Below are 12,451 nucleotides of genomic sequence, written 5' to 3'. Positions count from 1 at the left end.
CTGACTGGCCCAGCGGTGGGCCCAGGATCTCCACAGGGGCTCTGCCCGTTCCACAGGAGACTTCCCGCTGAGCTGGAGCGGCAGGCGGCTGTGGGTTCAGGAGGAGCCAAGGCCAGAACAGAAGCATAGGCCTGACATCCACACGGAGGTCCAGGCGGCTCCTGGCTGTCTGAAGACACTCCAGAGATGATGGTGTCTCTGTCTCCGGGCAGAACTTACGACTTGTGGCTGAAGGTGCTTCTGATCCGGCTTCTGATCCTGCTCCTGATCCGATGGAGCTCCGTCCTGAACTGGGGGTTGACTGCGGCGTAGATTATGGGGTTGGTCATCGAGGTGACATACTCAATGGACACAGAGAGGATCTCCAGATCCTGGGAGGTCCTGGTCTGAAAAAGTCAAGAAGACAGAGAGGAGTGTTAGAGAGCAGCAGGACCTCCAGCTGATTGGGTCACGTCTCCTCGAGGTGTTTAGGTTCTCGTCACATTTGTCAGCTGACATGACGGAAAATCCATTATTCATAAGCTGTGTTCTGTAGTGATGATGAATCAAAGATTTCTGAGAGGAGACCTCTAGCCTCCAGGCTAGAGAGTATTGTCCTTCATCATGACAGCTCCAACCTCTCCAACCTACGTCTGACACTCTCACACTCCTCATCACATCTTTGTTGAGGAGCGTAACTTTTCATTTTGAGAGAGAAGGAGGAGGAGGAGAAGGAGGAGGATGGCGACGATGATGAAGAAGGTAATGATCTCCTTACCTGTGTCTTCTTGTTGTTGTAAACGATGAAGTTCACCAGGATGGTTGTGATGAGCGGGAGCCAGAGGAGCAGGAAGGTAAAGATGATGTAAGCGGCACGTTTGGCCGTCTTACTTTCCTTCTTCTTGTTCTTCTCCCTGCTGCTCTTTGAAGGCATCATGCAGACGGGCCCCTGCAGCTCCAGCTGCTGCCCGGCTCCAGGGAGGTACTCCAGGTCGGGGGCGGCCACAGGAGACAATGCAGTGGGTGTTTCTCCTCTGTCTCTGTCTGCACCCCGAACAGCAGCGCCCGACAACCCATTGGGCCGGACCGCAGGAGGAGCTGGCCCTGTTTCAATCTTCTCCAAAGTCTGACGTGCCGACCCCTCGAGGTCCCGTGGTGCAACCTTTGGCGAGCTCAGCGGTTCCTCACCTCTGCTGGTTCCCGCAACCGCTGTCTTCTCCTCATTCTTGACCTCCTGTTTTCCAGGAGGAAGGAACGAGCCTTTGTCAAAGATCTTGCGGTTGTGAGCCCGGATCAGGTGGAGGATGAGGGCGTAGAAGGCAGAGATGACGCTGAAGCTCGCCGCCCACAGCGGCAGCAGCACATACAGCCCAAAGGTGTCGTAGGACAAGGCGGGTCCCGCGGAACTTCTGCACCTCTGGTACACCGGAGAGTCCCTCAGAAGCACCAAGCCGCACACGGGCAGCGGGACAGCCAATGTCCAGGTAAGAGGAACCAGGACCAGGATCCGTCTCCTGCTCCGGACGGCGCCAAATGGCCGGGACACAGCTCGGTGCCTCTCTGCGCTGATGCACGCCAGCGTCAGCAACTGGACGCCGCAACTGAAGGAGAAGGAGGCCATCTGCGCATCGCAGACGAGCTGGGACGTGCGTCCTCCTCGGAGGAGTGTCAGGATGATGGCCAGGAGGACGGGGCAGTCCACCGCGCATCGCTGGAGGTCCACCACCGCCAGGTTCACCAGCAAGACGTTGTTCCATGTCCGCAGTGTCTTCTGGTTCCAAATAGCCAGGAGGACAAAGCTGTTGGCTCCTAGTCCCACAGCGGTGGTGACCAGCAGGATCAGGGCGCTGGCCGCAGGCAGCAGGAGGCCCGGAACCTCCACATCCCCAGCACTGCTGTTTACAGAGTCCCCTGAAGGCGCCGGGTGGCCTCTCATCTCCGGGCCGGAGATGTCACATCACGGTCCTCTGAACCGACCTGCTCGGACAGATTGAGCGGAGAGGTGGAGCAAAGAGATGGTGCGAAGAGGTGGAGCGAAGGGATGGTGAGAAGAGGTGGAGCGATGCCCTGGTCACGACCATCAGCAGGCCTGCAGCTGTCACCCGGCGTCCACCCACCTCATGATCGCGGCAGCAGCTCAGCAGGGAGCTCTCCCTCCTCACTGTCATTAGAAGCTGAGCTGAAGTTCTCAGGAGACCCTGGAGATCTGAGGGGCTGCTAATGGAACAGAACTTAATCACTTTTCTCCTTATCTACATATCAACCTTTAAATACCCTGTGTGTGTTGGGGGGGGGTCTCATCTCTATCCTGGATCTCCCAAAGTTTAAAAGCCAGCATTAGCAGACCAGATGGAGATCCATGTACCCCCTGGAGCCACTGGATAAGAGCAGTGATGTTTAATCCCATCCGCTGAGAAGGTGTGAAATGCTCTTTGCTTCAAATCTAAGATCATGGGTGGCGGCAAATCTGGGATTAGATGTCACACCTGGATATCAGACAAAGGCTTCTTTCAGGGGCCGGAACATAGATCCAAGCTGGAGCTACCAGCCTGGATCCCACCATGTTGGTGTTGGTCAGCTCTGGGATGGAGCTGAACTCTAAGCTCAACAAGGCCCCCTCAAAACAACCATCTACACCAAAACAGAGAGTACCGATTGCCCATTCAGTGACGTTCACGTGGTCCACACAGTCTTCAGAACCAGACCACAAAAGGCAAGAAAAGAATCTGGAATTGAGACCATGGAACGATGGGACCAGAAGACCAGGAGACCATGGAACCACAGGACCAGAAGACCATGAGACCAGTGGTGCATGAAGTATCATCAGTAGCAGCAAGAAAAAGATCTAGAACAATCCCAGAATCCAGGAAAAGAATAATTCCAGTTTCTCATCTGAAGTTCTGCGGTATTATTTCTTCATCCATATTCATGAAAGCGTGTTAATCTTCTAGCAGCAGACGAGTCTTCTGATCAAACCCAGATTGTCGTGGAGTTGTCTTTCCCTCAAAGCTCGGAGCCAAATCGTTACCCAGAAGAAATATGTCAAACAAGAATTCAAGGCTGTAGGACACAGACCAGAACCTTAAAGAACCTACTGGCACCTCCCAGAACCTAATAGAACCCCTCCAAAAACTAATAGAACCCATTAGATCCTCCCAGAAACTCCTCCATATTGGTTTAAAACATCACAAAACTTCTGTTTGTTTTTGTTTTTTTATTTTGGGAAGTTACACATTCACATCACACACAGGCACACACACACACACACACACACACACACACACACGCACACTGAAAACAGATGTTACGGAGAAGAAAATTGAATACTGGGAAGAAAACACAGGACATTTGGTTTGTAGAAGATCCAGAAGACACTGGAAATGGAGCAGAGGGTGGAGGAGATGGGGCAGAGTGTGGAGGAGGCAGAGTAGAGGGTGGAGGAGGGGAGAGGAGCTTGATGGTCAGACACATCCAGGTGTATCAGGGTGGTCAGCTGTCAGTCTCTGAGCTGATGGATCTCCTGGGCTGGAGTGAGGGTCCCGCAACGCAGGGATGGTGGGATGCTCCATGAAGCTCTTGCACACACTGACAACCCTGGCACTCTCCTGCCCTTCACAAGGGCAGCACCTTGCTGTGCATGCTGATGTTCCTGCTGAAGGAGGTGAGCTGGGTCCTGTGGTTCAGGGGAGGCATGTTGATGGTGGTGCTGGTGGGCCCGCGGGGGATGTACCGGCCGCAGGACAGCATCTCCAGCGCAGCTTCACGGAACTACACACACACACACACACACACACACAAACGGTTTCAGGACCAGGTGGGTCCTCCTCAACAGACCTCCTCCGGCTCTCACCTGCTTGTTGGAGAGGAAGTAGATGATGGGGTTGTAGACAGGGCTGGTCTTGGCAAAGTACATGGGCATGGTGGCGAGCAGTGGGGGAATGGAGATGTACGGATCCACCACCACCACCACGGACAGCGCCGTGTAGGGCAGCCAGCACACGAAAAAGGCCAGGATCATGGCCAGTACCATGCTGACGGCATGGTCGTCCTCCCTCTGGCCAGAGCGACCACCCTGGAGCTCCACACTGCGGTTCAGCTGCGCAAAGTGGCAGATATTAGCCGGCAACCTGCCGCAGTCCGAGGGGCAGACCGATACAGACGGGCTCACCAACCTTGCGCAGGCATTGCAGCACCTTGGCGTAGCAGCAGATGATGACCGCGACAGGGAGGATGAAGCAGAGCAGGGTGTAGAGGATCAGGTAGCTGTAGTTGCTCCATGACCTCTCTTCCCACGCCAGGGAGCAGGAGGTCTGGACCCCCTCAGGCCCGTAGGAGCTCCAGCCGAAGAGTGGCGTCACCGCCCAGAACAAGCAGTAGATCCAGACGGCCAGCAGCCCCAGGATGCTCCTCTTCATGCTCCTGCTGTAACCCGCCTGGGGTCTGCACACCATGTTGTAGCGCTCGTAGGCCAGCAGGGTCAGCGTGCAGAGGGACACAAGACCTGCGGGAGGAAGCCAGAAGGTCACGGCCGCCCGAGCAGCGGCCGTGACCTTTTCACTTTTTCACCTTTTCACCTCCACGTACCAAAGTAGTTGACAGCGAAGCCCTGGAAGACGCAGGTGGCACGGCCCATGAAGAAGGAGCCGTGGTAGTTGGTGACAGTGACCACCAGGGAGCCACAGAGGCCGATCATCAGGTCAGACACGGCCAGGCTAAGGATGAACACGCTCATGGGGTGGAGAAGCGATGGGTTCCTCAGGGTCACCGCGATCACCAGGCCGTTGTTGAAGACAGACAGCACAGTGTTGATGAACATGAGGAAGGAGAGGACGCTGTAGCCCACCCTGGGGAAGATGGTGGGTGGCACGGACACGGGCTGCAGGCTCCACGACGTGCTGTTACCCTCCATGACATGGAAATGAAGAGGATCTCCAGTGGAACCGGAGAGCCCACGGCGTCGGAGATCTTATCACACCTGATCCCCCAGAAGAGCCCCAGCCCAATACGGAGATTGTCTTCTAACAGGATTGGAGGCGGTAATCCCAGAGGAACTCCTGGCTGTCATGGTGATTTGGAGGGAGGCGGATCAAGCAAGGCTGAGATAGTCCTCCTAGACACGGGAGAACATCTGGACACCACAGGTTTGAATGAACCACGGCGGAGACACTTCTACGTCTATGTTTTAATAAATACAGGAAAGCAAAGGTGTGTGAACATACAAGTTGAAACACAGCAGAAGAACCCCACCCACAGCAGAAGGCCGAACTAGACGTCCAGCCTGCTCCACAAATTAAGCCACCTTTGCACAGCAGTAAATTTAAAGAGACCACTTTGGAGAGTCTTCGTGAAGCTCTTTCAGATAACAGGGTATTCAGAGCTCTCTGGATGTGCGGTCTCCTCCTTCAGCAGATAAGCGGCCCACAGGAGTGTTTGAAACAATGAAGATGAGGACATCATCGGGGAGACGTTGAGCAGGTGAGTAAGGCAGCGCTTTGCTCTGCAGCATGTCCATTCCACTAGCTGGAGGTGAGCTTCATGCCGAGGTGTAATGCTCCCTAGTGCTGGGATGGGGACCTGCGCCCCCCCAATGGACAGTCCTTACGTTCAAAAGTCGTTTAAAACGGTTCTTTGACATCTTTTGCAGGCGACTGTTATCTGGCTGAAGATCTTCCCCACCTTCAGACCATCAGACACTCGAGGCCGGCTCTGGCAAATCAGACAGCTTCTGGGGCCCGCTCGGCCCAGAAGGGGGCCTCGTGCTGCAGTGGCGTGCGGCGGGGGAAGAAGGTGTGGTGGAGGTCGTAGTTGAGGAGGCAGCTGATGGAGGCCATGTAGATATCAGCGAAGCGGGAGAGACGGCGTGAGAAGTAGGTAGGGTTGTGGTAGGTCCTGAAGAGGCTCCCGAACTGACTGTTAAAGATGCTCTTGGTCTGAGGCCTGCAGAGAACACCAGGTCACCGAGGGGTTCCTGCCTCATCCACTGCTCCTGGGGTGCAGGGCTTACCTCATGGCCTCCCGCTCTTCGATCCACTCCTGGACCACTGCCAGAGACGCTGGGTCCCGGTGAACCTGGGAGGAGAGGAGACCAGGACCTGAGCGGGCCTGAGACGGGTGCAAAGGTAGCAGGAAGTCCGTGTCCTCACCTGCATGTGCTCGATGAGCCCTGTCAGCGCCTGAAGCCAGGTGTTCACATGGACGTACTCCTCCGTGTTCATGATCTTGATCTCCCTCCACAACTCAGGGATGATGGCGCCCGTCCTCCAGCCGTGCTTCAGGGTCAGGTCCTGAGGACCAGGAGGAGGAGACAGCTTCATTTCAAGAGGCAACCTCCAGCAAGCAGAAGACAAAGCAGTAAAAATAATTGAGCGATAAACCATTTAACCAATCAATGGACCAAGCAACCAGATGATGAGATGTTTCTGCTTGATCTGCTAATCCCTGAGGTCCAGATGTTTGAGGAACAGGAATTAAAACCACTGATTCACATAAACAAATGAAACCTCTGACCCCCAGGTTTGGTCAATCAGGAAATCCTGACCTGATCTAGTCCATTGATCTGTGATCGACTTTGTCTCCATCTTTCCAGCTGTAGACATCATTGAGAAATTACTTTTAAACCAGACGATGGTGTAGATCCATCAGAAGACCATATCATGACTTCTTTGTTTTGTCTTCAGTTCATGACATCCTTGGATCCCAGATCTCCAGACCCCTTGACCTCCAAATCCCTTAACCTCCATACACTCACACCTTCACAACCCTGGCTCCCCAGACCTCCATGCTTTCCTGCAGATGTTGCTGTAGAAGGTGACAGTCCTGAATGTACTTACAGCCAGGTCGCTGTAGATGTGGTCACCAAAGTAGAGCACCTTTGATCCTCTCCAGCCGGTCAGCCTCAGAAACTCATAGAGGTTCCCCTGCAGTCGTTGAGGGACACAACACGTGTGGGGTGACCTCGACATTCCTGCTGGTTCTCAAGGAGGCCCAGGGTCCTCACCTGCTTGTAGATCTGCCCTTTCTCCAGCTGGTGGATCCGATCCCAGAGCAACGTTCCTGTGTCCGTCACTCTCCTGAAGGGTCTGTGGAGGGAAACAGAGGAACATCAGAAGAACATCTCCTCTTACAACCTCCTATCCAGCTGCAGCAGGACAACTGAGCCCAGTCAGGAGGTCCCCGGTGGAGAAGCAGTGGTTCTGCAGACACCCACTTCCTTCTGTCGTTGAAGAAGCTGGGCTTGTCAGCCTGAACGATGACCACGTCAAACAGGTCCCGCCAGTCTGTCCCCACGATGAAGGTCATCCCCCTGTTCCTGGAGCACATCAGGAGGTCAGTCCCACCTTTCCCAGCGGGAGATCCTTCATTGCCCTGTGTGTGTGTGTCTGGGAGGGAGGGGCTTTATTACTCTCCATGTTCTCCGAAGTTCTCCCAGTATGATCTCGAAGTGTTTTCCCATCAGAACGTTAACGCACTCATTTGTTTGTTGACCAGGTCAAAGGAACCTGTCAGTGTTTGGTGGAAACGTCCATCATTTGACCTTTGGCACATCCTGCTTCCTGAAGGCTTCTGCAGCAGACATTCAGTGTCGGCCGGAGAACCAGGAGGAGCAATGTACGTCTAGCAGGTGCCGGAGCAGGTCATGCTTCTGGCCTTTTACAGAGCCTGCAGGCTGAGGAGCCTTTTCACACGTCCGCTCTGCTAACGTGGGCCAGCCCAGCTGGTCGCTGCCCTTGAAACATCTCCAGCACCTGCTGCCATGGAAGGAGAGAGCTTTTTGGGACAGGGCAGGAGAGGCGGCGGTCCAGACTTACACAAAGTCAAAGGGGCTGTTAGTGATGAGGAACATCTTCTTCCCCTGCTCGGCCAGCTTCTTCAGCACAGCCTGGCTCTGCTCGCCATACCAGATGTACTTCCCTAGAGAGTAAGCAGAGAACCTGAGCTGGGCTGCTCCAGCAGTGGAGGTACGGAGGAGCGCAGGTCAGAGACGGTTACCGATGTCAGCCTCCACCTCCCGGTACATGATGCCCTTCACATGGACATCTCTGATGGCTTCCTGTGCGGATGGAGGTAAACTCATCGTTAGCGGCAGCTATGCGCCACACCTCTTCATGTGACCAGGAAGTTCAGCTCCTGTGGAGAGAACCCAGTCTGACGCTCACGAGGCTGCTGGTTCTATTCCACCTGCAAAGGTCACACTGTTTACAGAGAAGGTACTTAAATCTGGCGAGGAGTTTTGATGTCAGCGTCCTTGAGAATATCTGAAAGAAAGGACAGAAGGAGCAACGTCACTGCAGCATAACCAGGAGGAGGAGGTCCTCCTGGCAGCTGCTCCTCCTCCCCCTGACGGAGCAGATGGATGGAGGCGGCCGGCCGACTAAATTTAGACACTGAGCTAAAAGCAAGATGGATGGTTTGAGCTCCGGTTCCATTCTTGTCAATGACCTTTACTGAACCCACGCGCCCTTGGGATGGTTCTCCTGGTGATCTCAGAGCTGCAGATAGACCTCCGTTCACACCTGGAGCAGGTGTAAGCAGGATCTGTGTTCACCTGACTCCGCAGCCCATCAGATCAGCAGCCCCTGACTGTCTGGACACAACAGAAGGAAACCCTGAGCAGATGAAGGTGTGGCTGACAGGAGCAGGACCCACCTTGACGTCTTTGTAGAGGTGGACAGGCTCGTAGTCAATATTGTGGCTCATGAAGAAGTCGTTGACACAGGACAGCAGGGTCATCTCCGGCAGGGAGAAGATGTCCATGAACTGCTTCATGGTGTGCCCATGAGAGCTCTGTGGGAGAGACGGGACCTCCGTTATCTCTGCTCCTCTACTGCTCCAGAGCCGCCGACGTTCAGGCTCTTACTTTCCCGTAGAAATCACTCATGATCTCCAGCGGAACGTGACATCCCTCATACATGGCAATCACCTCCTCATCGGGTACAGAATGAAGACCCCTGCAGAAGAAGCATTGAAGACCCTAAACGTCCATGACAGAGAGATGATGTAGGCGTGGGCTTCTCAACAGCTTCCCCAAACAGGGGGAGGAGATCCTGAACGCATCGCCTCTACGGAGAAGACCAGATTGATCCTGACGCCCATGGAGGCCTGGACCTATGGCATCTGTGGGAACACCTGTTTCAACCCACGAAGAGCCAGGATCTCCTGGCGGGCTGTGACTGGCCTGCTGCTCTGGCCAGGCTGAGCAGGTACCTGTAGACAGTTCCCAGCTGGATATAGTGGAAGGCATCAATCTTCATCAGCAGCGCCTGTCAGGGGGGAACATGAAGGTCAGCGTGAGTCCTGCACTCATTGGGTGAGCAGGAGGAGGACTGACCCCTACCCTCTGCACGTCATAGTGAAGACCTCTCACGGCGAAATCTGGGATATACTCGTACTTCTTCAAATCTTCTGGGTACTGGAGCAGAAGACAAACACAAGGGGAGTCCATGACAACGTTGTCGCTCATCCGGGACTAGGAACATGGCTATACCTTCCAGGACCTCCTCTCATGCAGCTGAAGACCATGCTGTGAGGTTTAGAGCACACACCCGGTGGTCGGTTATGAGGATGTCCCGCGCTATGTTGAAGATGAGGGTGTGGAGGTGGCTGGAGTAGAAGGCCAGCGTGTAGTCGTAGTCGAAGCCGTAGATCTCGATGTCCCGCAGGCTCATCTCGTTGTTGGCGAAGATGGTGTTGGGGTCGATGGAGTTGCTGGTAACCACCGGGATCAGATCTGGGGGGTTAGAAGGTCAGACTGCTGGGAGAACACTTCAAAGGGGTTTGGCCAAGACCCAAAAACGAAGACACGGTGCAACGACGCCTTCACTGCTCCACTGATGGTCTTGCTGACTTTCGAACCTTCTGGCACTGGGTTTGGGAGAGCCTCCAACAGGAGGGCCCATAGATACAAACTCACCCCTAGGTGTGATCCACTGAGGTCTTCTAACAATACAGACATGATCTTCACCACTTTTAATCACGTCCATACCAAGGAGGAGGGATCGACTCCAAGATCTTCTCTACAACCCCGACCCACAAGATCCGCTCCCAGACGCCGTAATAACAATGTAATAACTTCACTGCCCCGCCCTCCCTGCCCCCGGTCGTCGGTTCGATTCCGTAGCGTACCTCCGGTCTGCCGCTTGGTTTCCCGGTAAACCGCCCACAGCCGCTCCGCCGCGCCGCCGCAGACGCCCCGAACCGGGACTGGCCGCGGGTCTGGAGCCTTCGGGACGTGACGGAAAACCTCCGCCACCTTCCTGGGCAGGAGAACCGAGCGCCGGCAGAAGGGCGTCATGATTGAGACTGGGGAGGCGAAAGACAGCCTGCCCGCAGCATGCAATGCGTGACTTCCGCATACGTCACGTTTCCAGCCAATCAGCGAGTCGCTTCTTGTATATGTAAATCCTGTCTCCAGGGATCTCCCCTGGTGGATACAGTGTTGTGGCGGACACTAAATGCTGTGGCCTCTCACCCAACGGGAAGGTCTGGGGGGGGTGCTGTTTAAGCCTGGTTTATATGGGCGATCCTGGATGGTCAAGGTTGTTGTAGTTTGTTTGTGTTTCTATATTAAAACACAAAACTTCTCCAAGTCTCTGCATGGTCTCCTCGTGAAAACACCACGGTGTGTATGAAACGCTTGCGTCCCTCCATTTATGGGTTAATTTGTGTTACCGTGGGGCTTGACGGTTTGCTCCCCCTTGAAGAACCTCCGTTTACCACTTTAAAGAAATGGGAGGTTCAACATGGCAAACATGTACAAACATGGTGCGTGATGGGTCATGTGACATGACGAGGTCCCAATAAAGGCCTTCCTCTGAAATGTACAATGTGGCCGCAAATCAATAGTCTAAAGATCCGCAGACCTACAAAGCACCCCGCTGTACTGTTTTAGCCAGATTAATAGCACCCGGTTGTATTCTGAACACTGAGACGATCTGTAACATCAAAGGTTTAATACAGCTAATTGTTAAGAGTTTTCTCTCTATATTCATAGCTATGTTATTTTGACTACTCACATGAAGACAGCCAGACGTGTGAGCACAAATGGCCTTTGTCCTCAAACAGGAACCTACCCCCATGATTGTATATTCAAGTAAGCATAAAGGTGTTGCAGCTCAATGGTAGAGCACATGCATGAGGTCCTGGGTTCAATCCCCGGCACCTCCACTGTATGTCGCGTCGGATGAAAGCGTCTGCCAAATGACTGCAAAGCAAATGGGAACCTACCCCCTGATAAGGAACTTACCCCCCTGAATGTAAACAGGAATTACCCTCTCCCTGTATATGATCTTGTCAACAACACCAATACACATACACACAATAAAAGGCCGAGCAAGGAGGAACTCGGTGGGATTCTCTGGATCTTGCCTCCAAAGAGCGCGCTGAGTCTCCTCCTCTGCAGAGCTCAAAAGAATAGTCACTTGTCTGTGTTATTTCTTGTGATAACCTTGGTCTCCTCTTTACAGGCTTCAACTTAGACCAGCGTGAATTAGGATCACTCTCTAACAAAACTTGGTGCCGTGACCCGGATCCCAACACATCCAACAAGTGGCCGGTGGAGAAGGACACGCCGAAGCCCGTCGATGGCCAGATCTAGTGATCTGAGACAAAGACCCGGAGAGTGAATTCTCTACCTGGCCGGTGGTTAGAACTTCCTCTTTGAGAGATGAGATGAGATGAGATGGTGGGATGAGAACAACTTTATTAATCCGGAAGGAAATTGTTGTGCCAGAGTTTCAAGTAAAAAACATAACAGTAATAGATAATAGTAGAAAGGAGGAAGAATAAGAAATATAATGAAATATGAATTGTCTTAACTGTTAGCAGTAACTACAAAGATTGAAGATTCCCTGCGGCTGAGGGAAGAGCCGCAGGGAATCTTTACACCTGCCATTGCTGGATTGACGGAATCTGAACGGACCAAGGAGGCCGAGGAGGAAACACCAAATTATTAGACTGAGTATGGTTTATACTTTTTTCTGCTAAAGAAAGTAGATATGGTTTATACTTTTGTCCACTAAAAGAAAGTACAGCAGAGTGTCTGGGTTGTGTGTGTGTGTATGTGTGTGTGTGACTGATACATGTGTGTGATTGTGATGGTTTATACTTTTGTCCCCTAAAGAAAGTAGATATGGTTTATACTTTTATCCACTAAAAGAAAGTACATATGGTTTATACTTTTGTCCACTAAAAGTACATATGGTTTATACTTTTGTCCCCTAAAAGAAAGTACATGTGGTTGATACTTTTGTCCACTAAAAGATAGTACATATGGATTATACTTTTGTCTGCTAAAAGATAGTACATATGGATTATACTTTTGTCCACTAAAAGAAAGTACAAATGGTTTATACTTTTGTCCACTAAAAGAAAGTACATATGGTTTATACTTTTGTCCACTAAAAGAAAGTACAGCAGAGTGACTGGGTTGTGTGTGTGTGTGTGTGTGTGTGTGTGTGTGTGTGTGTGTGTTTGT

General features: G+C 52.8%; 3 protein-coding genes and 1 long non-coding RNA gene across 4 annotated transcripts; 1 reads left to right on the top strand and 3 right to left on the bottom strand.

The window, feature by feature from the left end:
* Nucleotides 1-215: 215 nt before the first annotated feature.
* LOC147224632 (5-hydroxytryptamine receptor 1A-like) lies at nucleotides 216-1,915 on the bottom strand. The gene is made up of 2 exons (XM_086163654.1): nucleotides 758-1,915; nucleotides 216-386 (listed from the first exon to the last, which is right to left on the bottom strand). Exons 1-2 carry the CDS (start codon nucleotides 1,913-1,915, stop codon nucleotides 216-218), a joined length of 1,329 nt encoding a protein of 442 aa, XP_086019780.1.
* Nucleotides 1,916-3,302: 1,387 nt separating this feature from the next.
* Nucleotides 3,303-4,888, bottom strand: parietopsin. Its single transcript, XM_086163630.1, has 4 exons — nucleotides 4,564-4,888; nucleotides 4,152-4,480; nucleotides 3,830-4,075; nucleotides 3,303-3,747 (listed from the first exon to the last, which is right to left on the bottom strand). The coding sequence occupies exons 1-4, from the start codon at nucleotides 4,886-4,888 to the stop codon at nucleotides 3,592-3,594; spliced, it is 1,056 nt and encodes a 351-aa protein (XP_086019756.1). The 3' UTR covers nucleotides 3,303-3,591.
* Nucleotides 4,889-5,146: 258 nt separating this feature from the next.
* Nucleotides 5,147-10,296, bottom strand: nt5dc3 (5'-nucleotidase domain containing 3). Its single transcript, XM_086163455.1, has 14 exons — nucleotides 10,102-10,296; nucleotides 9,522-9,706; nucleotides 9,314-9,388; nucleotides 9,184-9,239; nucleotides 8,837-8,927; nucleotides 8,626-8,763; nucleotides 7,969-8,029; nucleotides 7,788-7,890; nucleotides 7,187-7,288; nucleotides 6,977-7,058; nucleotides 6,810-6,896; nucleotides 6,123-6,263; nucleotides 5,984-6,048; nucleotides 5,147-5,916 (listed from the first exon to the last, which is right to left on the bottom strand). Exons 1-14 carry the CDS (start codon nucleotides 10,268-10,270, stop codon nucleotides 5,694-5,696), a joined length of 1,578 nt encoding a protein of 525 aa, XP_086019581.1. The 5' UTR covers nucleotides 10,271-10,296; the 3' UTR covers nucleotides 5,147-5,693.
* On the top strand, nucleotides 6,259-11,389 carry LOC147224629 (uncharacterized). Its single transcript, XR_015107387.1, has 2 exons — nucleotides 6,259-7,305; nucleotides 7,468-11,389. It is a non-coding gene; the product is annotated as an uncharacterized LOC147224629 (long non-coding RNA).
* Nucleotides 11,390-12,451: the final 1,062 nt, after the last annotated feature.

Source organism: Fistularia commersonii, chromosome 17 (genome assembly GCF_037954325.1).
Source record: "Fistularia commersonii isolate RoL2024-O1a breed Wild chromosome 17, RoL_Fcom_v1.0, whole genome shotgun sequence".
Classification (NCBI taxonomy): Eukaryota; Metazoa; Chordata; class Actinopteri; order Syngnathiformes; family Fistulariidae; genus Fistularia; species Fistularia commersonii.
Note: the sequence above shows the minus strand (reverse complement) of the source record. Positions and strands in the feature narration are given on the sequence as shown.